A 20,868-nucleotide genomic window follows, 5' to 3' on the forward strand; every position below is an offset into this window, starting at 1 on the left:
AGTGCAGACCCGGGCATTTTACGGCCCGCGGCCCGGCTCTTATTGGGTTGCTTGATTGTAAGAAAATAAAAGCTAGAGTACTTTCAAAATGTTTGATTATGCATGTTGCGCCGTGGTCCGGCTCTTACTGGCCTGTGAAAAGAGATTTGGAATTAAGAGAATAATAACTACTGTCAAAATATTGCATCATGCGTGGACTAAAACAGTAGAACTTTTACTTTGAAACCTGCTTACGGCGTGCGTGCGTCTTTTTACTTACAGGTACTCTGGACGAATCCGCTTGATGAGCAACAAGTCACGGTAATGGTAACCCTTCAAAATGTTCGCCCCCCCCCCCCAAAAAAAAAAAAACAACCTGAAAGTGGACGCTGAATGCCGTGGTTTCAAGAAAATACGGACTGTTAATATTTATTGACCGAAGTCAGGCGTAAAGCCGTGTGTTTAGGTTGTGGTGAGCCGGGCGCCATTTTGAAGGAGTATAACGTGAGCCGGCATGAGGAGACGGACGAAACATTCGAAAAAATGAAGACATTTGACTGAGGCTGAGAGAGCGCAGATATCCGAAGATTTGCTCGATAAACAACAAGGCTATTTTACCAAGCTACACCGAGCCCGGGAAGCAGCAACCAAGACCAGCTTTGAGACAGCCCACAACATCGCGAAGAACACGAAGCCATTTCCCGGAGGGGGAATTCGTTCAAGAGTGTGTTTGGTGGACTTGGCAGCGCCGATATGTCCGGAGCAACAAAAGAAGTTCACCAAATCCAGGTACAGAACCCTCTCTTACTGATGTTCATCTGTCATGTGTGCTTCACATCTCCACCTCTAATATTCAACCTGCTTCGATGCACCTGTCGAAGCTCAACAGAAGCGAGATTTAGCTCACTGAAAACTGAGATTTTTTTTTTTAATCTGCATTGTTTGGCAGTTGGGACAAAAAATGTTACGTTATTACTGGCATACAAAAACATTGTGGTATCTTCATGGAAATCGGAAAAAAAATCAGAAAGCGTTGTCCTGTTCATGTTCCTAAAAAAGAGTTACAAATATTGCACAATTTCAATTGTCTTGCATAATTTCACTGAATAGGTTTTTGTAAAACAATCAAACTCATCAGCTTCTGTAAACAATGTCATTGACTTCTTTCAACTAGAAATAATATTGATAACTGGAGTAGATTTCAATACTTTTGGCCCAGCCCTCCACAATATTTTCTGCTTTGCATTTGGCTCCCCGGGGAAAAATAATTGCCCACTCCTGATCTAGTGGATACATAACGCAACGGCATCTACTTTTGTAGCTTCTCTACTATGCACCTTATCATCCGGTACGCCCCAAAAAATGAAAAGTTTTAAAATAGGCCGTTCATTGAGGTTGCGCATTACACTCTGAAGTGCCTACTAGTGCGGAAAACACGGTACATTTTTTGTGGGGGGTACTACATTTTAAACTGCCTAACCCCTAAAGCCTAATCACATCCTTGGCAATAGATAAAACTGGAACACTCATTTGGGAACGGGGCATGCAGAGCTGCGCTATAATTCCATTCTGAGCGTCACATGTTGTTCTTTAACCAGAGGAGGAGGTCAGTGGGACCGGAGTCAGCAGTTTTCCTTCCGGGAGAGCAACTTGGCTGGATTAGATGGACGGATGGTCCTCCATAATGTCAAGGAAACTAGCCGGCAAGGCGCTCTTTGCATCCCCTTGCCGTGGCTTATTAGCTGCGTGACTTTCAGTCGCTCTTCACACCTTTACTCTTGAAGTGAATTTTTGGACTCACTTGCATTAAAGTCTTCCCAACTCATGTAGGACAAACACAACTTTGCAATGTCACTTTCTCTTGGATGTTTCTCCCCCGCAAAATGGCAGCCCGGGAGGCAGGGCGGTATGAGTGCAAATTTGATGTTGTCCTGCTCATTTTGAAAACATGTGACATCCTGACGGAACGGCGCAAATCAAATAGACGCGAGATGTAAATGCACTCTGCTTCGCGGTTCAAAATGAAATAAAAGCTCGAAATTGACATGGAAATGGCTGCTATTTAATTAGAATCGGAAGCTATTTGGCATGTAGTCCAACGTGTCGACTTGGATGCGGAAGAGCCTTGAGGTGGCGCCTGCGGGGCGTCTCTTTGTGTCCACATTCAGTCACTTGTGACAACCCGGGAACGAAGCTCAGCCAGGCGATGTGGAAACAGCTGCCCTGGGTTGTCGTGGAAACCTCGCAGTGATAAGATACCCTCACCCCCGCACCCTTGTGGTGTCTTGCTGCTAAACTGTGTTTATCTTGCCATCCTCACTCATCCATCAAGCCGCCGCTCCGAGGGGCCACGTCCCTCACTTACTGTGCATCTGATTAAATATTAATCTTCTTTGAAAATCCCTGCAAGCCATCTCGCTCTCTCTTAATGTGTGTTGTGTCTCTTAGCCAAATTTAGGGCAGCCCATCGGGGCCCCCGCGACCCCCTATTTATTGCCCTCCAATTGAATTAAAAACAAAGTAATGGAACACTTTGGAATGAAGTTTTTTTTTTTAATTTCAGAAGCCATACTCGCACCCAGTCCCTCTCTCGAGATTTGGAGGGTTTTCATAACTTGCTACAAATAACACATAATGGTTTAGATATGGGACACTTTCAGCCTCATTATTAATCTTTCCTCATTTTTCAGCGTGCTCGGGGACAAAAGAGAAATCCTTTTCACACTGTTAACGACCCAAACCAATTCAATGGCGCTATTTTGTGATGTAAACTAATTAACTGCATGTGTTTGTGCCCGCGTTATCAGTGTCTGAGGTGGCGTCGCGCAAAAGCCTCTCAACACGTTGACCAGGAGAGCTCACGAGTTCTTGACACTTTTTTTTTTTTTTTTGTGCGTCTGCAAAGTGAAAATGGATTTGAGGGCTGAATGTTTTTGAAGGACTCCTGGAAAATGCCAGATATTACCCCTCCAAATTGTGCTTCACAATTCTTGTCTTTTCAGACATGGTTTCTTCAGATATTTTTCAAGAACACCAATTTTTAAAAAATATGGTGCATCGTATTTTTTGCGGAGCCTGAAATGCAATACAGGATTCGGTTTTAGCTGTAGTGGATGTGCGGTGAAGAGTTGCGACATTTTTTTTTTTTTGCTTTGTTTTGTTTTTTGCAGATGTTCAGTTAGGCCATCCAAATTTACATTTTTTTTTTAATATATATATATATTTTTTTTTACATTGACTGTAATTTCGCTGGAGGTTTAGCCATTGTCATGCGGCTCACGTGAGTATGACTTTTGCGATGTAAGAAGCGATCGCTGCTTTTATCGATTTATTGCAGCCCCTCAGCTCATTGTTCGTCCGCGCCGCGTTAATATTCCCTTTCCATCTCGACAAGCGTGACTTGTTTGGCGGCGTTTACAACGCTAATCTTTGCTTCGGCTCCTTTTGGATAACGCCTCGGATAATAAGTTGCGGCATGGAGGGCGAGTGAGGAAAAACAGTGAGAAATTGGGGCGACATGCCTGTTAATAACTGCTGGATTAGTCGAATATTTGAGTTGTGTTGTGAGTCATTCCAGAATTGCAGGACAGCGTTTTTCAAAAACAGACCATTTATTAGCATCATTCCATTTGTTTTTTTTTTCCCCATCTCAACCACCATCACGTTTTATCATGCGCCGTGTTTGGCGCAACCGTATTTTCAGAGCCATTCGCTTGTCTTATTTAGCTCACTTTTTTCTGCCCTTCTTCTCTACATAGCTGAAAAGGTTTTTGGAAACAGCCGGGTGGGGCTGTTGCCATATTAGCTAACATGCTAATCGAGCGATGAAGCTTCGTAGCTCCATTGGCTTCCGTCTGTGCTAACAGGTGTGCTAGTTGAAGGGAAGTGGCTTTCTTTTTGTCAATGAAGGATCATTAGCAAATGTTAAAAAATTATTAGACCCATGTGATATGATAATGATCAAAATGTGCTGTTTTCCTCACAAAATACTCCGTTTTATAACATGTTGATTCGATGACACGCCGAGGCAGATGCTGTATAACGTGTTGTTGTCAACGAGTTCCCGTTTCTCAGGAGCCATCGGACTTCATTTCTCATAGGTAGGGCCAGATGGCTCCTGTTTCCCAGGACCGGTCTCATGACAACATAACAGAATTGCGTGAGAAAGAGTTGTTCAGCATAATAGTTTGTGAAACGCCAGTTGATAACGAAACAAGTGTGGCGCCAGAAGGGCTGAGTTGGCCACTCACCCCTTCTTTCGCACACGCTCAGAGAAGGATAAGAGGAGACTTTGCCATCCCCTTGCTAGAGTCTGCTGCGGGTTGCGTACTGACGGGACGCCCAGCTGGTATTGAAGCTCGCTCTACCAAGGGTGTTGGCTCTCCACCCTATTGGCGCACGGTAAGAGTTGATTCATGTCTTTGTAGCTTAATACCTCGCTTGCTGTGACATATTCTGTGGCGCTAATAAACGTGCAATTTGTTAGTAGCAGATTTGTCTCTTGTGATTCATTTCTGAGTGCCTATCTCCAACGATCCTATTCTAAATTTGATACTGAGCCAGGGCGAGGTATCAGAAATGTTTTAAAACACCATGTAACTGCAAAAAATAAAATAAAATAAAAAGACACAAGGAGAGGTTTTAGCGTCGTGACTGTTAGGTCTTTTCATGTACATTGCTCATATGAAAATGAAAAGGATTGTAGCTTTCTTTCACACTCGTTTGAAAACATCTGACATGTCGACACAAGTTTAGCTTTTTACGAATTGAGCAACTTGGCAACACGTGTCTTCAAGGTGGGTTCACGCATCATGCTAACACGTCAAAAGAAGGATTACGGCTTCCTTTTGGCCCGCAGCCACATCTCTGCTACACAACTTGGCAAACGGGAGGCTTTTGTCGTGAGTAACAATGTACGATTCATCACTTTGCCACCTTTTAGCGTACCAGCTGTGTAGATTTCAATCATTTGTCCACAAAGTGTACACCAACCAACAAAAGTTTTATGACATCTGAGTCGTATTCTTCATGGGAATGTTCATCGGAGAAGAGCTTCTGGGAAACACTTGTGTGGATACGAACTGCCAATGGTAGTTTGTGTTCAAGTCACACTGGGTCCAAGTCCAGTTTTTCTGGCTACTCATCGAACATCCACAAAAAAAAAAGTTTGAGATATGATGGGATTTATAATTGGCCATGGAAACGTTTGGAGATGACGAAATTAAGTCATACAGTGTAAAACCATCTCCAGTCAAGACGTCGTCACTCTCTGTAATGAGCCACCAGAGTCAGTTTCGGCTTCGGACCGTTTGTCAGGCCGGGCGGTCGACTGTCCAGCTCGGAGGACCGGTGGACGGACTGCGGCGTGACTTGAGCGGAGGACGCGGCGGGGGCGGACACGTGGCGATCGCCGAGCTCCGGCTGGACGCTGCGCAGCATCTTTGTCACCCTGGAGAAGGTCTTGAGGGTGGAGCCTCGTTCTACCGCAGAGCATCGGAAGAAGGCTCGGAAACAGCGGTAGAACTACACACACACACACACACACACACACACACACACACACACACGATTGGTATCCAGTTTATTGCATCTCGTGACACCGACGACAAAATGGTGCTTGGCTCATATCAGCCAAACTCAACTTCTCAAAATTGACGACAGCAGGCAGCGACACAGAAATCCTCATCAGATCCGAAATTCGCATCGGAAGGCTTCGAAAGATGCATTCAAGTTGTCTCGGCAGTCTCCATGGATAAATGTAGTGTACTTAGTATACTCTCCTGTTCCACACGTATACTTGAAGTCTACTACATTTCCCCAGGGGGCCGCGGAAGTACGAGGATACCTTTACGGCCATTTGGACCAATAGTTTCATTTCTGTTGTTCTGGATGGCGGGCGACGTGCGTTCCGTTTCCCCGGGCGAGGCGTGACTTTGATTGGGAACGCCAAAGCATCTTCCAAATTGATTCGTTGGTCAAGCACTTTCAACGGCGGTTCCGGACGTCGACGTGCTGTGTGGCGATTGAAGTCTTCAACTCGCCTCAACGCATGGCGGCCATATTGATGGGCTGGGAGGAACTGAAGACTGAAACCGCCGCGCAGCGCCGACCCCCGAATGTCGGCCGGTCGGCGTTTCGTCAAAAGTAGACCGCCTCTAAGAGAAGCCGGGAGATCAAGTGAGGTGACGGAAGCCACAAAGAGATGAAATTGCGGCGTGAGAAAAGGTCAGAAATCTGCTCTCTTTCTGGAGATGATAAGAAAAGTCACCAATGCACTTTTATCTGCGGATATTCCTTTCATCTGTTGTACATCGGTTCCCTTCCATCTGCTCTTTTCTTTGGCTCACGCCTCGTTTTTCCTTTTGAGTCCGGGTCACATCCATCAATCGAAAATCGAGAATGAAATGTGGAGGGGGGAAAAAAAAATATATATATATATATATATAGGTCCATTTATGGGTCTTGTACTTTGCTTTTTTTTTGTTGCCGCGCGGAACTGCACCCATGTCTATAAATAAGTCTGCTTGCTCATTAAGATCACCGACGTCAAATCCGCGAGACAAATAGCAGTCCAAACAAAAGTCCAGCAATAAATAGCAATGCTTGTTAATTCCACCCCAGAAGCCAGCAAATGCTTCCATTGATCTGCCGACTCACGCCGCGCGCAATGCACAAAAAAAAAAAAAAAAAAAAAACGGAAAAAAAAAGGGGGGCAAAAATCGGTAAAATAACGGCTGCCCGCCGAGTGACGCCGAGGTTGATGAAATTCTCCCAGAACTCCCAATGAAATAGCGAATATTTCATCTTGCTTCATTTAAGAAAAGATCGAAAAAGGATTTAGTTCTTTTAAGCCAGGATCGGAATGATACTTTCACAGCAAGCGCACAAAAGCTGTGGGTCAGTATTCTGATTTCTTGGACGTAGTATTTTAAATGTTCTGTAAAGCGCTTTTTACACCTCTGGTAGCAAACTTTTTGTTGTTGGGGTTTTTTTCCCCCCCTCCACTAAAAGTACAATCTGTACAAAGAGATGCATTGAAATGCGAATGGATGAAAATTGTCGAAATGTCACGGCAGTAAAGAGTAATTCAGCAAAGCCAGGCCGGCTTTAGCAAGACAAATCCATTGCTGGGTGGATACACGCAGCTTAAGGTCTCTCGTGGAATATAAAAACTGGAATTTGGGCCAATGTGAAGATTACGGAAAGATTGACCAGCACAATGAATGGACACGACACACAATTATGTCACAAAAAGAGAAGAAAAACAACACATACAGTATAGCTCACAGCAATCAATTCGGTTTTGGCAACCATGACACGAACTGTTGATTGCCGCATCTATTTTTATTTCTTGTAATCGCTACAATACATTTGTATTTCTAGCCAATATGCTAATGCGAACATATTAAACTCCTGTGATTTAAAAAAAATGTTCAGGTGTTAGTTTCATGATACTCTAGCTTTTAGCGTAGCAATTAGCTTGGCTTGCTACTCTAAGGCGTGTTCCATTTTCAGACCTTTCTTCACCCTACCATGTGAACTTTTAAAAAAATTACATAAAGCCGTTGTTGGGTTTGAATGCCTGGATTCTTAAAAAACATTTCCAAAAATCGTCCTTGGCATTGAACGAGGTACCATGTGGCCTGCAAATGTCATGCTAGCTGAACCTTAGCCTAGCTTAGCTTCTGCCATGTGCTTATATTGTTTGGTGGGGTGAATTCCTGTGCTATTTCTTAGCTAATTAACCCTTTCATGCACCCTGTAACCTGATAACATGCTAACCTGTCCACTGTAGTAACCGCTCTCCCAGAAAGGGTTAAAATGTGAATTTTTGGTCATCAGCATTTCAAGGTGAGGGAAATGACCTTGAGGTCATTGGTGTTGCCACGAAACGCAAAACCGGTCGAATTAGACCCAAAACAGTACGTAAAGATTAAGGAGGTTGCAGACAAGCCCACCTGCTTGTTCATGAAGATGTAGATGAAGGGGTTGACCACGGTGGACGACTTGGCCAGCAGCGAGGGCATAATACTGGCCTCCGGGCTGAGGGGCTCTTCGGAGCCGAAGGTGGCCATCAGGGCCACCACGCCGTAGGGCAGCCAGCAAACCAGGTAGCAGACCACCATGGTCACCACCATGAGCAGCACTCGCTGCTCACGCCGCCGCGTCGCCACTGAACTAGAGCTGCGCACCTGGAAGGAGGATGAACGGAACCAAATCATTTTCTTCGTAAAGAAAGAGTGGACCGTATAGCGATAATTATTCAAAAAAAAAAAAAAAAGATAAATAATAGGGTGGCACAGTGGTCGACTGGTTAGGACGCCTCAGGATCGAGCCTGTCAGTGGAATTGGCATTTCGTTGTCCTTTTCAGTGTGTTGAATTGATTTAACTCCGGTTAATTTGTTGACTAGTGTTCCCAGGAAATTGCCCTCGAAAAGTGGAGCCAATATGCTGCTCGCTGCGATTAAAAAGTGGCCACAATCGATCCGAGTCAGGGCAGAGGATCGCACCACCGATTGATTGATGGACAGATAGGAGTTAATTGCTGGACAACAAAGAAAAGCAAACAGTCCAGAAGCAGAAAAACAACAACAAAAAATGTTATGATTATCAACAGATTGTTGTCTGTTTAAATAGGACAACCACTGCAAGTGCTGCATGAATTCGTCACCATGTTTACAGACGGTAATCATTTAAATGAACCACGTTTTTCCGCAACATGAAGTTCCCAACTTTCAACAACGCATCCTTGAACAATTCAAGCCCAGAACCTTTGTTCCATTCACTACAAACCTTCTGTAAATTACTTGTGCGATCAAATCCAACTGAGATTGTTGTCAGGTTTTTTTCACTGGCACCGAAGAGCAGAAAATCCCCCACAGCAAGTTCATGAACAAAGAGTACAGAACCAAAAAATGCTAAACTAGGCAAGGTGGTTTTTGTCTGTGCTGTCTATCACGCTCAAGCAGTGGACAATAGAGACAAAGAACACCAAAAATTAAGACATGAACTGAAATGAAAAATAGCTCATGGTCATACTTATACAGATACCAGATATAAACGTGCATAGGAGAAAAAAGAAGAAATTAAGACGACAAGAAATATCCATATCTTGGGTGGCTAAGGTAGCTAGCTGGCTAAGCTAGCAGTCATATTTGTGTTGGAAGGGTTATCTGTGACAGTATTCAAATAAAATTGTACATCTTATTATGGAATAATTTCAACTAAGACAAACGAAACCACTAACTAACTAACGCACAAACTACTGAACAAGCTGTCAAACTAATTTTGTTGGCAGTCCACTGGTGAGATGCTAGCAGGCCTGCGTGCAGCTAGCAGCCACGTTCGTGTCATCATGACCAGCTTGGCTGCGGTGCCTTTTGGTGTCTTTAAACGGACAACTGTGTGGTTAAGATGGCAATGTTTGATCAATAAAAGCCTCAACACATGACCTTCAGCCACTTTTTTTTAATTGCTTTATCAAAAAAGGCTAATTCGGCCATTCAACACTGTGGCTTCAAATGAGCCTCAAAGCCCACAAGTTTCCATCAACAAATCAGCGGCTTGGTATTGTTATTGTTATTCTACTCTCCCTTCGGTCTGGATGTCTTTTTCATCCCCTCTAATTTGGATGTCAGCCAAACGAGGCAATTTACACCTCCCCCGCCATTTTAACATTTGACCATGTCAAGATGTCATCTGACGCCCTGACGAGAAAGGCCCACTGAAGACGACAGCAACAATGAACGCAGAAGAAGGCACAGAAAATAAAACAATAAAAAGATGCAAAATCTAAGCCTGTTCTTGCAAGAATCGACCTAGAAAAGTGTATATCGACAGTACAGCCTTCTAATCTGCTCATATTTTGTCCACAGGCTGGCGCTTATCTGATGAAGTTGAAATCTGCTTCTTGTTTACATGCAGTACACCACATGGTGTGCAGCCAATAGCTTTCGGGCCATAGAACAGCAAAGGCATTTTATCCATTTAACGCAAATTAAAATAAAGCCCCCAAAACATTCAGCAGTAATCCGCAATCGCTCAGAATATATAAGCGTTGCGTCACATTTTCCCAATACATATCACATGGCCCTCGGAGGAGATAATTGACTTCATGTGTCCCACATAGGTGCCAGAGACGATTCATGGACAAATAATTACATTCCGTATGGCCCCCAAACGATATTTACAGCTCATCAAGCACTTAATTAGAATATTAGTTGATGTGAAGCTACTTTCATATTTGGCTTAATTATGCCCCATCTGCACAAATTAGTCAAATGTACTGAGTAACGTAAAAGATGAGTTTTAAAGATGGGCACCGAGCGGGCTTGACGAACATTCAGTGGAAGGTCATTTCAAAGAGAGGGACCAGCAACAAAAAAGGCTCGATCCCCTCTGAGCCTCCGCTTAGTTCTGTGTAGTGTCCGCTCCGCAGTCCTGAGGGGAGGCCATTTAAAGATTTGAAAACAAAAAATAGTATCGTAAAAAGAACTCTAAAATGTATGGGGAGCCAGTGAATGGATGCCAGAGTAGGAGTAATGTGCTCCCTCTTATGAGTACCAGTCAAGAGGCGAGCAGCAGCATTTTGGACCAACTGGAGATGCTTAATGGAGGATTGGCTGACTCCAAAGTAAAGTGCCTTACAGTAATCCAGCCGAGATGTGACAAAGGCATGAATTACTTTTAACAAAGGAGAGCCTTTACTTTCTCCAGCTGCCCAAGATGAAAGACGCCGGATTGAACAACGGCACTAATTTGCCGGTCCATTTTAAAATCACTGTCCAGTTTTAAGACCCAAGTTCAAGACTGTTGGCTGAAGATAAGGAGACAGTATTTGATCATTGTGTGAGTAACTAAATAAGAGTATCTAAGACCCCTTGAGTTGAAGTTAGGGGCAGACATCAATAAGAAATGTATGACCCAGACTTCCTTTTCAAACATGTAAATTCATTCGGCGCGGAACTCGCTAGTTATATAAAAAGAGCAAAAATGACGAAACAGATCCTGAGCATATTTGGACAATTTCCATGGGTTGTAGACTGCAACGCATCAAAGCGAACTCTCTAATCCGCTTCAAGTAAAAAGACACATTCCTCACATTGGAATTTTTGTCAGACCAACAAAAGCTTAACCGGCAGGGATTAGCGTTGTCTCACTAGCCAGAATGTAAGATCAAGTTCAAGGTGGCCAACGTGAGATCATTCAGCAAGCAAGCATCTTCCTCTTTTGAAGTTTGAATTCTTCCAAACTGCATCCCAGAAACTAATAACATGGGGGGAAATAATTTTGGAAAAGCCAAATAGTAATCCAAATGATCATTAATCTGTAAGATTCCTATGAGCGGTACATTCAGTTTCTCAAGTTTTTGTGAATATTTTCAAGTTTTTTCTTCTAAAAACAAGGCACAAGAAACCCAGAAACATTTGACTGAAGACAAGCAGACGATGCTCCGATGAGACCCGGACTAAACGTACTTGGTTAAGATGGTGCTGACGGTTACGATTTGGACTGTTTCACTTTGGGATGAACTCATATTTGTAGCTCCGAACACATGGGGCATCATCTTTTCTACCGACACATTTGTTCATTCATGCTACGGTTGTAGAGGGGAATACGCATTCCTGTACCACAATGGTGAAATGTTGTATAGAAATCCAAATAGGCGGTTTCTTTGAAGAGATCCAGTGACACAATGAACCAAGGTCGCAAGTTCCGCCGGTTTACTACAAGCCGCTTGGCCCTCACCTGTCTGATGGCGTGCAGCAGCTTTCCGTAGGAGAACACGATGACGCCGAAGGGCAGCACCAGGCAGAAAGCAAACAGGCACACCACGTACGAGACGTTATTGGCCGTCTGCGAGCGCCAGTCCACCGAGCACGTGGTGCCGGGACCTTCGGGCCCGTAGCGGCTCCAGCCCAGCAAGGGGGGCACCGTCCAAGCCATGGAGTAGAACCAGGAGAAGCAGATGCCGCCCAGCGCCGGACGGAAGTTGCGGCCGTCTGCCATGTTGGGTACCATTATGGTGCAGTAGCGCTCGTACGACAGCACGGCCAGAGAGATGAGCGACACGATGCCTGAGAAGGAGAAAGGTCATCACCTTCGGCATACCACGCTCCCGAGATGACACTTCGGACCCCCTTCCCACGTATACTTTTCTATCCATTAAAAGCAATTGTAGTGGTACTTGGTACAGACTCAGGGAGAACTAATGAGGTCTGATTCAACCGCCGACTGATGAAGTGATTGTGCTGCTGTTCTCGGTGTACGACAAAACGACCAAACGTGCCGTGATTACTTTTCTTCCGCTGCTAATTGTTCAATTGTCAAGTCGCCATGTGGGAAAATTGCCCGAAGTGACAAAAAAAAATCTGAACCAATCAGCACTAACGAGCTCAAGAGCTTGTCCAGGAACCCCTTGACCCCACTCGGATGCAAACTTTCTGATTAGAGGTCAACACAGCCTCCTGATTGGTTGAGGACGCAGACTTTCTGATACAGCGCGTCCATAGAATCGGTGGGATATCAGCCCTCCTTGGTCGCAGCTCTTTTGTATTTCCTTGGTTCCGTACCGGGTTTTGTACGCTAGACCCTAGACCCTACGCTAGAACCCAAAAAGTCCTTTTTGGTTAATTTTTGCCTCGACTGTTCACTGGTAGAGCGAAACAAGACTGCAAAATACATTTGGGCAAACATTTTGAGGTTATTCATTAAACCCCCAAATGTGGGTCAAATAGCCCACGAAATAACCCAAAAGAAGTTGTTTATTTGACGGTCGGCTTCGTTTTGACCAAATTCGGCCTTTTTTTTAATTTTTTTTTATTAACCCAACTGCTTTTATTTCGAGTGAAGCAATAATGTACAATTTAATTGGGTCAAAAATAACCCAAAATGGGTCAAAGAGGGGCCAACTCAACTTTTTGAGGTTATTCATGAAACCCAAAAGGTTGGGCCAAATAACCCACCAAACAGCCCCCATACATACACACCCACCCTGCAATTGGTTGGCAACCTTTCGATTTGTTTCTACATGAAGAGCGCCGCAGCACCACGACGCCCCATCTCAACTTTTGAAAGCTATAAAGTCTCCCAAGTTGAGCCGACGCATACGAACGTCCTTCATTTTTCTTTCTCCTCCCGGTGTGTCTAATGGGATTACATCACAGGTGCTGGCAGCGACTCAAACGCGTCACATTTTGATCCCTTGCTGGGGTCAATTTTAACCCTTTCACGGAACGGCGGTCACTACAGTGGACAGCTTATCATGTGATCAGGTTACAGGTTATCATTCTTGGTGTATGAAAGGGTTTAATGGTCTTTGCATCTTAATCTCAATTCTTTCAGAATCAATCAATGTGCCCTCGCCCCACTTTCCAGAGGGGCTCAATGAAGCAGCCCGGGGCCAGCAACCCTATGCTGAGTCAACAGAAGGCCTCATCACTGTGGACAATTCTCTTAATGAATCACAGGTTTTCCTGCACCACCTCCCACTGTTGCTGCTGCTTCTTTTTGCCGTCTTGTTGCACATCTTACACACAAGCCACAAGTTGGCGGCGTCACTCAATTAACGGTCACTTGGTTCTCATTTGGACAACACACAAACAAGAGCCCTGCTTCCTGCAATTAGGAGGTGAGCAGCTTCCCAAACTTTTTTTGTCGACGTCGTTTTTGTGTATCCAAGAGGAACAAGTGCATGAAAACGGCAAACAGACGCGTGTGGTGACAGCAATGTTCCAAAAATGTCACACTTTGATGGTCAAAAGGTTTTCGGCTCAAAAAAGTCACAGCGCATGTTCTTACATATTACGTTGTTTGACAAATGCATTGGTTTTAACGCATTTAAGATTTGAATGTAATTGATTCTAATTATTTGTGTTGGGAAAATATCGTTTTGGGTTTTGTTAGCATTCGAGTGCAATGACTGCACGATCAGTTGGGACATTGTTTTTTTCTGGGGTTATAATTTATTTATCCTTTTTTTTTTTTTAAAGAAAACTAGCAGTCTATTATTCTTTGAAAATAAAAGAGGCTTCCCCGTGTAGCAAATTAGAATATGGCCACGCTGAATGCCAGTTAAGCATGTCTTCGTGCTTTTTTTTCTGCTTATATTCCACGAAAAAGTGTACAACACGACTCCAACAAGTGCAAATGAAGTCAACGCTGCAGCAGGTTTGGTTGACAAGACTAGATTGATTACGCCTCTCAGAATACACAGCGTGTCTAGAACAAATGTGCATCAAGGATAAATGAGATTTGCTGTTAATGTACCAACACAAAAATGTGCTTTTTCTAAAAAAAAAAAAAAAAAAAATGTTTTAAACGCTGGCAAACTATGGCTTCCACTGTAAACTTGTCAAATGGCAAAAAAGTGTCCTTTGGCATTAGCATTGTTCATGGAACGACTTTTCCACACGATTGTATTTGGCCTGTACAGGTAAGTGTTATTATACAATGTGAATTTAGCGTGATGAATGAAAAACACTAATTTCTCAATCTTTTGCCATTATTTGAGGGCAAAAGGACACCAAACTGCATTTTGAACTACAGAACGCAAGCACAGGTGAGTCTCGTCCTTGTGTTCACTGAGAAATTGGTTACAAAAAAAAAGCTTACTTTTCTCGATTTTTTTTTTTTTTTTTTTTTTTTTTGCAGTGAACACTTGTGCAGGAAGTTCCCCACTGCCATGTTTTCTTCGTGGATTCAAAATAAATAAAAAAAAAAGGAAAGACTTCAAAGTGAAGCTGTACTCACCCAAGCAGGCGTTAACGAAGCCGTACCACACGCAGCCCGCGCGTCCGATCAGCCATCGTCCGTGGATGCTGGCCGCGAAGCTGAACGGCGTCCCCAGCACGCTGACCAGCAGGTCGCTGAGCGAGATGCTGACCAGCATCAAGTTCATGGGCGTGCGCAGAGCCCGGTAACGCAAAAACATGGCCAGCACCACCAAGTTGCACAGGAAGCCCAGCGTGCCGATCAAGCCCAGGCACACCGCCACCAGCAGGTGACCCGTCGGGCTCAGCGTCGGAGGCGGCGGGGAGCCGGACACCTCCTCGTACTTGGCAGTGTTGACGACGACGACGGCGGCGGCGCCTCCCACCGCCGGGCAGTGCGCGCAGGTAATGCTCACGTTGGAGTCGATCATGTCGCCCGGTTCGGACCCGAGCCGAGTTGGCAAGCATCCGGTTCGCTCGGCCAATCAAGCCATCTGCAAGAGCAGGAGGAGGCGGACGGTCGCGCGGCGGGCTGCGTCCTATGCGCCTCTTTTTACGCACGGACTCAGCATGGGGGGGGGGGCGTAGTGGGGGGCTTTCGGGGTCGTTTGGCTGCTGAGCGACTCGAGTGTCGGCGTAGGTGTGACGGCGGCGGCGACTCTGCCTGCTGAGCGCTCCTTCCTCGCTTGCCTGCGCTTTTTATCGCCCGCTGAGCCGCGAACAATCGACACCCCCCAGTCAGTCGTCAGCGCAGCCAATCACAGTCAGCGGGCCTTTGTCGGGAAGCCGTTCAACGTTTATTCCATATCTTGCAAATCCAGTAAGGTCCAGATATAGTACGCTCTTTGTCCTCACTACATTTAAAAAAAAAAAAAAAAAGTTGAGTGGACTCAAAATTGCTAGGCAACAAATTGACATTAAAATGTTTGTTCGTGTTAAAATGAACTTTCATGCATTTTCAACAAATTGACACAACCGGCATGGTACTCCGCTTCTATCACGATTGGGCAATCTGGTATCGTTTTTTTTTATTTTTTTTTTAAATAATGGATTCCACAAGCCGGTTCTAAGTGTAAGTGCTAGCCCAAATGTTACCGGGAGACGCTCATGTGGAAATCTAATTAATTTCTAGGAATCGTCAGGTCCCCAAAATGAGCAATTAATATGTAGTGGAAAAAAAAAAACAGGCACTCATCATTATTCATTAAATATCTCTCAAACGGAGAATCATCTTTAATGCAAATGTTCTTTTCCATTGCAACGAAAGACACGTGTGCTCAACATTCACAGATTCAATTAGCATACATGCGATTCGCCGAGAGGCAAATTTACATTTGTTTTGTTTTGCCTTTAATATCAGACGTAACCCGAATGCATTCCTTACAACCCGGCGGAGCACAACGTCATTAAAACAGAAAACAAAAAAACAGTTGGAGTTTATTTCAGCATGCCTCATGGAAATCAATGTCATCAATCGCAAAATCGGTACATTGTGTGCTATAGTTTGCGGAAGCTTAAGGGCATATTTAATTTTCACGTGTTCCAATGAAGGACATTGCATAAAGATTCAAAAGAATTTCTTCTTGGAAGGATTGGCCGCCTGTCAATCATAGGGTAGGGAGAGACAAAGAATGAACTGGTCGCCTGTCAATTTCATGGCGCAAACCAGCGCTCACGTTTCCACTTGTGGACAATTTCGAGTCTTCGTTGAAGCCAATATGCATGTTTTGGGGAACGTGGGAGAAAACCCAGAACTTCTCCTCTGCGAGGCAGATGTGCTAATCACTAGTCCACTGCACTGCCTGACTGACCTCAGCTATCTTTCAGTCAAAGTCAAAAGTTTGAAAAATGTCCCTGGCAACCAAAGCGCATGCTGACCTTCTTGCTAATGCTGCTTAACACGACTCACATAAGGCCCAACAGACTTGAGGAGACGTTTAAAAATGGAGAAAAAAAAACTTGGACGTCATCTCAATTCAATTTCTCACAATTGGCCTCCAAAGTCCTTCATCCATTAGGAGTAGAAGTGTGAAAAGACGAGGGAGGGACGGCGCCATTAACATCATTCATCGGCCAAACCCGGTGTTAATTAACGTCCTTGCCGCCTCCTTATCCATTCAAAATCGTTCTGTCGTGAAGTGGCGCAAGCGCCTCAACCTCGGCTATTTACCAAAACACCTCAAGAGGGTCAAGGTGGGGGAAAAAAAAAATAAAAAAAGATGGCGCGAAACAAGGGAAGGACACGTGAGCCGCCTCCTCCTCGCTTGTCGAAAACACACTCTGGACTTCGTGAATCCAGACTAATTGCATATTCACGGATAACAAAAAGAACACATACTGATGACCTCTTGACCTGGCATTGATTCTTTTCATTGAGTTGTACAAACTGGAACAAATTGCATTTCCAAATCCAGCGCGGGCGAGGGGGGACACAGGTGAAAAGACGGCAGCGGGGAAGGAGGATGGAGAAAAGGCGAGGCCAAAGGTGCTGATCGGTTCGACGTGAGAGATAAGGAGGCAGATAAGGAATTGACGGTCTGGTATTTTGGTTCGGCAGTTGCAGCACACAAAGTGAGACACAGGCGGGATGTATGAGAAGGCAAGTATGCACCGGTTGGCCACAATTTTGACAAACAAGAGCAAGGAAGGAATTTTTATCATTATTTTATTTGGACACAGGTACCATACTCAAAAATCCATCCTGTTTCGACACAGGGCAAGTAGGCAAGGGAGATGAATGATTCTACACAGCCGGCCTGGCGACAGGAAAGCGGATAAGGAATCAATGGTTTTGACACAGGTGTCCGACACAAGCCTAGGCAAACCCTTATGGCGCTAAATGCGATTTCTGGTTCGACGCAGGTGTTAAAGAGGTGGTTAGGAAGCACTTGGAATGATGAGACACGGGCGGGTAACGAGAAAGGCGAAGAGATGCTAGCTAAAGAATCGCTAGTTCCGTTAAAGGTGCGAGATACGCGAGTAAGAAGGGGAACCGAGTTGTGAAAATGTCGTTTGTGGTTCGACACAGGTGTTAAAGTCGAGGCTAGGAAGGCTTGATTAGACACCAGGCGGGAGATAACAAGACGAATTTCATCAGACGTCAGTGCGAGTCATGACGAAACGTGCTTTTAATCTCACCCCGTGTCATTTTTCACATGCCACCCACCTGTGTTGCTTTGTTCTCGCTCACTTGTTGGGTTCCTTTGATGGTTCCGCCGCGCCACAGGTCCCAAAATAACCACCGCCGCATGGTTCAAGTGTGTTTTTAGCATGTAAATAGACAAGGGGATACGCGTCGACGTCACTTCTTGCGCCGTGACGGCGGCTGTTACATGACTTATAGTTCAAGTCCAGGGGAGACAAAAGCGTTGTTTCGCACCTTTGCACTTTCCTTGTTGTTGGCAGGGTGTTGAATTGAGTCTTGCAAGTTTTGTGAGAAGTGGCCTGAAGTGATTTTCTTTTCAACAGACTTCATCTCTCTCACAATTAAACTTTAGGTAGCCTTAATGCCACCTTATGAATTAATCAATCACAAGCCTCACAGACTTAAAAAAGAAAAAAAAATTGTCGACCCTACTGGCTATGTCGTTAATAATAGATACAGGAGATCTTCCCCTTCCACCTGATTGTCAAGAGCTTTTACGACCTGCTTTTCAAATCCCAGAATTCTTCCAAATTGCCCCCCCCCCCCTCCAGCCCGATATTTTGTGATGAGGGTGGTCACTTCAGGAATCTTTTTTGAGCATCACTCTTGGAAAAATGAGCTTCATTTTTTTTTCTTTATAAAATCAAGTCCCAAAAAGCACTCGTGAATGCAATCAGGAGAAGTATTCCGGATAATCGTTCACAAAGCACCTTGGATGGCGACGCCATTGAAAATCAGCAGCTGTCTTGTGCAAAGCATGAAGATCTGCTCGTTTGTAAAGTCAGTACAAACTATCAAAACTTCGATAATATTTGGTGTATACATTTAGCTGCATTTTTTTTCAAATGTATTTATTCATGTATTCAACTCTAAATTGGGACTTGGCTGTACACTGTAAAAAACAAACAAACATGGAGGGGGGAAAAAATCACTTAAAAATCAGTGAGTGTCCCACGAAACTAACTGTATCATCCGTCCTGCTTAAGTCCTAATGAGCGCCATTGTTCATCCACTGACAGACGAAGAGAGGATGAAGAAAAGACCACCCCCACCAGGTCGCCGAGTTGGCACATGGTTTTGGCACCTGTGAAAAGTCAACAACCCGGCGCTGGCGCACACGCGCTCGGAATGACGAAGGGACGCTGACCTGACAGGAGGCGATTTATTTGTCTCGCTTTGTTCGCCCCATTAGCCACCCGGGCCTCGACCGGACGAGACAGGCGTTGCACGCTGTGTTGTTTGGAAGACACCTGGTGTTTTTTTTTTTCCTTTGCAAAAAGTGCAACGGCACATTGTAAACACACAAGTGCAAAAAAGGACATGAGAAGTTGGGGGCGGGGGGGAATCTATCAAGTGCAGGGAAACGTGGCTGAAGGACAAAATTTAGCTACGTAAATAGCATTAGCGTGGCAGGACATCAAAGTGTGACATCGCATATCGTCATCATGTGATGTCGTGGCACGACATGGCACTGTGATGATGTCGTGGGACATCGTAGCTTCACAACTTAACGTGACTTTGTGGTTTGACATCCTTGCCTGACATGCTAGCGTGACGCCGTAGCGCCACGTAATAGCATAACATTTGACTATGTATCAATACATAGTAGCTTGCCAGGGTAGTGTGAAGTCCTAGCGTGATCTTAGTGTGACGTTGAAGCTTAGCTTGACTTCCTAGCATGACATGCTAGCGTGACGCCGTAGCGCCACGTAGTAGCATAACATTTGACTATGTATCCATACATAGTAGCTTGAACAGGGTAGTGTGAAGTCCTAGCCTGATCTTAGTGTGACGTTGAAGTTTAGCTTGACGTCCTAGCATGACATTAACGTTACATTGGAACGCCGTGTTAGCATGACATCGTCACGTTAGAGTGCACTGTGGTGTAAATAGTATGACATTGTAGTTTGACATGCCGTAGGGGGCTTGACGTTTTCGTGTGACATTAGCGTGACATTAAAACATTTATTGTGATGTCGGGGCATCACATCGTCGTGGCTCATTGTATTTTGATAACGTAGCTTCGCCCTTCGCATCGTATTTTGAAATGCGCGACATCGTAGTATATCAGTGATGTCACTTGGTACTGTGATGTCATAGCGTGAAGTCAGAGTGGGATCTTGTAGTTTGACATCGTAGTGTGTCCGCGTAAAAAGATTATTACTCAAGTAAATGACATATGTCTGATACTTGTCTCAATCTTTTTGACAATGGAAAAGTTGGGTCAGGATTTCCTGAGGAACTTCGAGGTGTGAGTCAGAGCAACGTTGACATCGTCGAGGGACAACTGATGGAGCTCCAGAAAGGCAACAAAGAGTTGGACTTGAAAAAGTGGCTCGGCCTTCAACGCATCCATAAAGGTGAAGAATCGCAGCCCTTCCTCTTTTTTTTTTGAGGAGAAGCTGTTTCTCCTCGTCTTCCTGTGGTGCTTTTACCGAGCCTCCTGGGGGTGGCGGGGGGAGGGACGAACATTTCTCTCACTTGACACTATCGATCGCTCTACAGTTCACGGATGAGTCACTTGGTCTCGGCCGCCGCCTTTTTCTCCCACGCTCTTGCTTTGTGTAAATATTCATATGCTTCTCTTATTACTTCGAAACACTCGATCAATGTCAATAAGGATGTCAATCTCGGCGGGAATGAAATGATTTAAGGAGAATGAATCAATTAAGAGCAGACCTCGGCATTAAAAAAAAATAACAATAAAAATTAAAGTGGACGGTGAATCCCGTGGTTTCAAGAAAATCCGGACTTTTAGTATTTATTGACCGAAGTCAGGTGTAAACCCATGTGTTTAGTTTGTGGCGAGCCGGGCGCCATCTCGAAGGCGTATAACGTGAATTGCAGACATTTGACTGAGGTTGAGAGTGCAGATATCCGAAGATTTGCTCGCAAAGCTCGATAAACAACAAGGCTATGTTACCAAGCTACACCGAGCCCGGGAAGCAGCAACCAAGACCAACTTTGTGACAGCCCACAATATCGAGAAAAACACGAAGCCATTTTCCGGAGGGGGAATTCGTTCAAGAGTG

General features: G+C 44.7%; 1 protein-coding gene across 1 annotated transcript; it reads right to left on the reverse strand.

The window, feature by feature from the left end:
* Positions 1-4,964: 4,964 nt before the first annotated feature.
* tmtopsb (teleost multiple tissue opsin b) lies at positions 4,965-15,362 on the reverse strand. Its single transcript, XM_019884738.1, has 4 exons — positions 14,732-15,362; positions 11,729-12,057; positions 7,938-8,171; positions 4,965-5,502 (listed from the first exon to the last, which is right to left on the reverse strand). Exons 1-4 carry the CDS (start codon positions 15,120-15,122, stop codon positions 5,242-5,244), a joined length of 1,215 nt encoding a protein of 404 aa, XP_019740297.1. The 5' UTR covers positions 15,123-15,362; the 3' UTR covers positions 4,965-5,241.
* Positions 15,363-20,868: the final 5,506 nt, after the last annotated feature.

The sequence above is a fragment of the Hippocampus comes genome, unplaced genomic scaffold (assembly GCF_001891065.2).
Source record: "Hippocampus comes isolate QL1 unplaced genomic scaffold, H_comes_QL1_v1.1 scaffold501, whole genome shotgun sequence".
In the NCBI taxonomy this organism is placed as follows: Eukaryota; Metazoa; Chordata; class Actinopteri; order Syngnathiformes; family Syngnathidae; genus Hippocampus; species Hippocampus comes.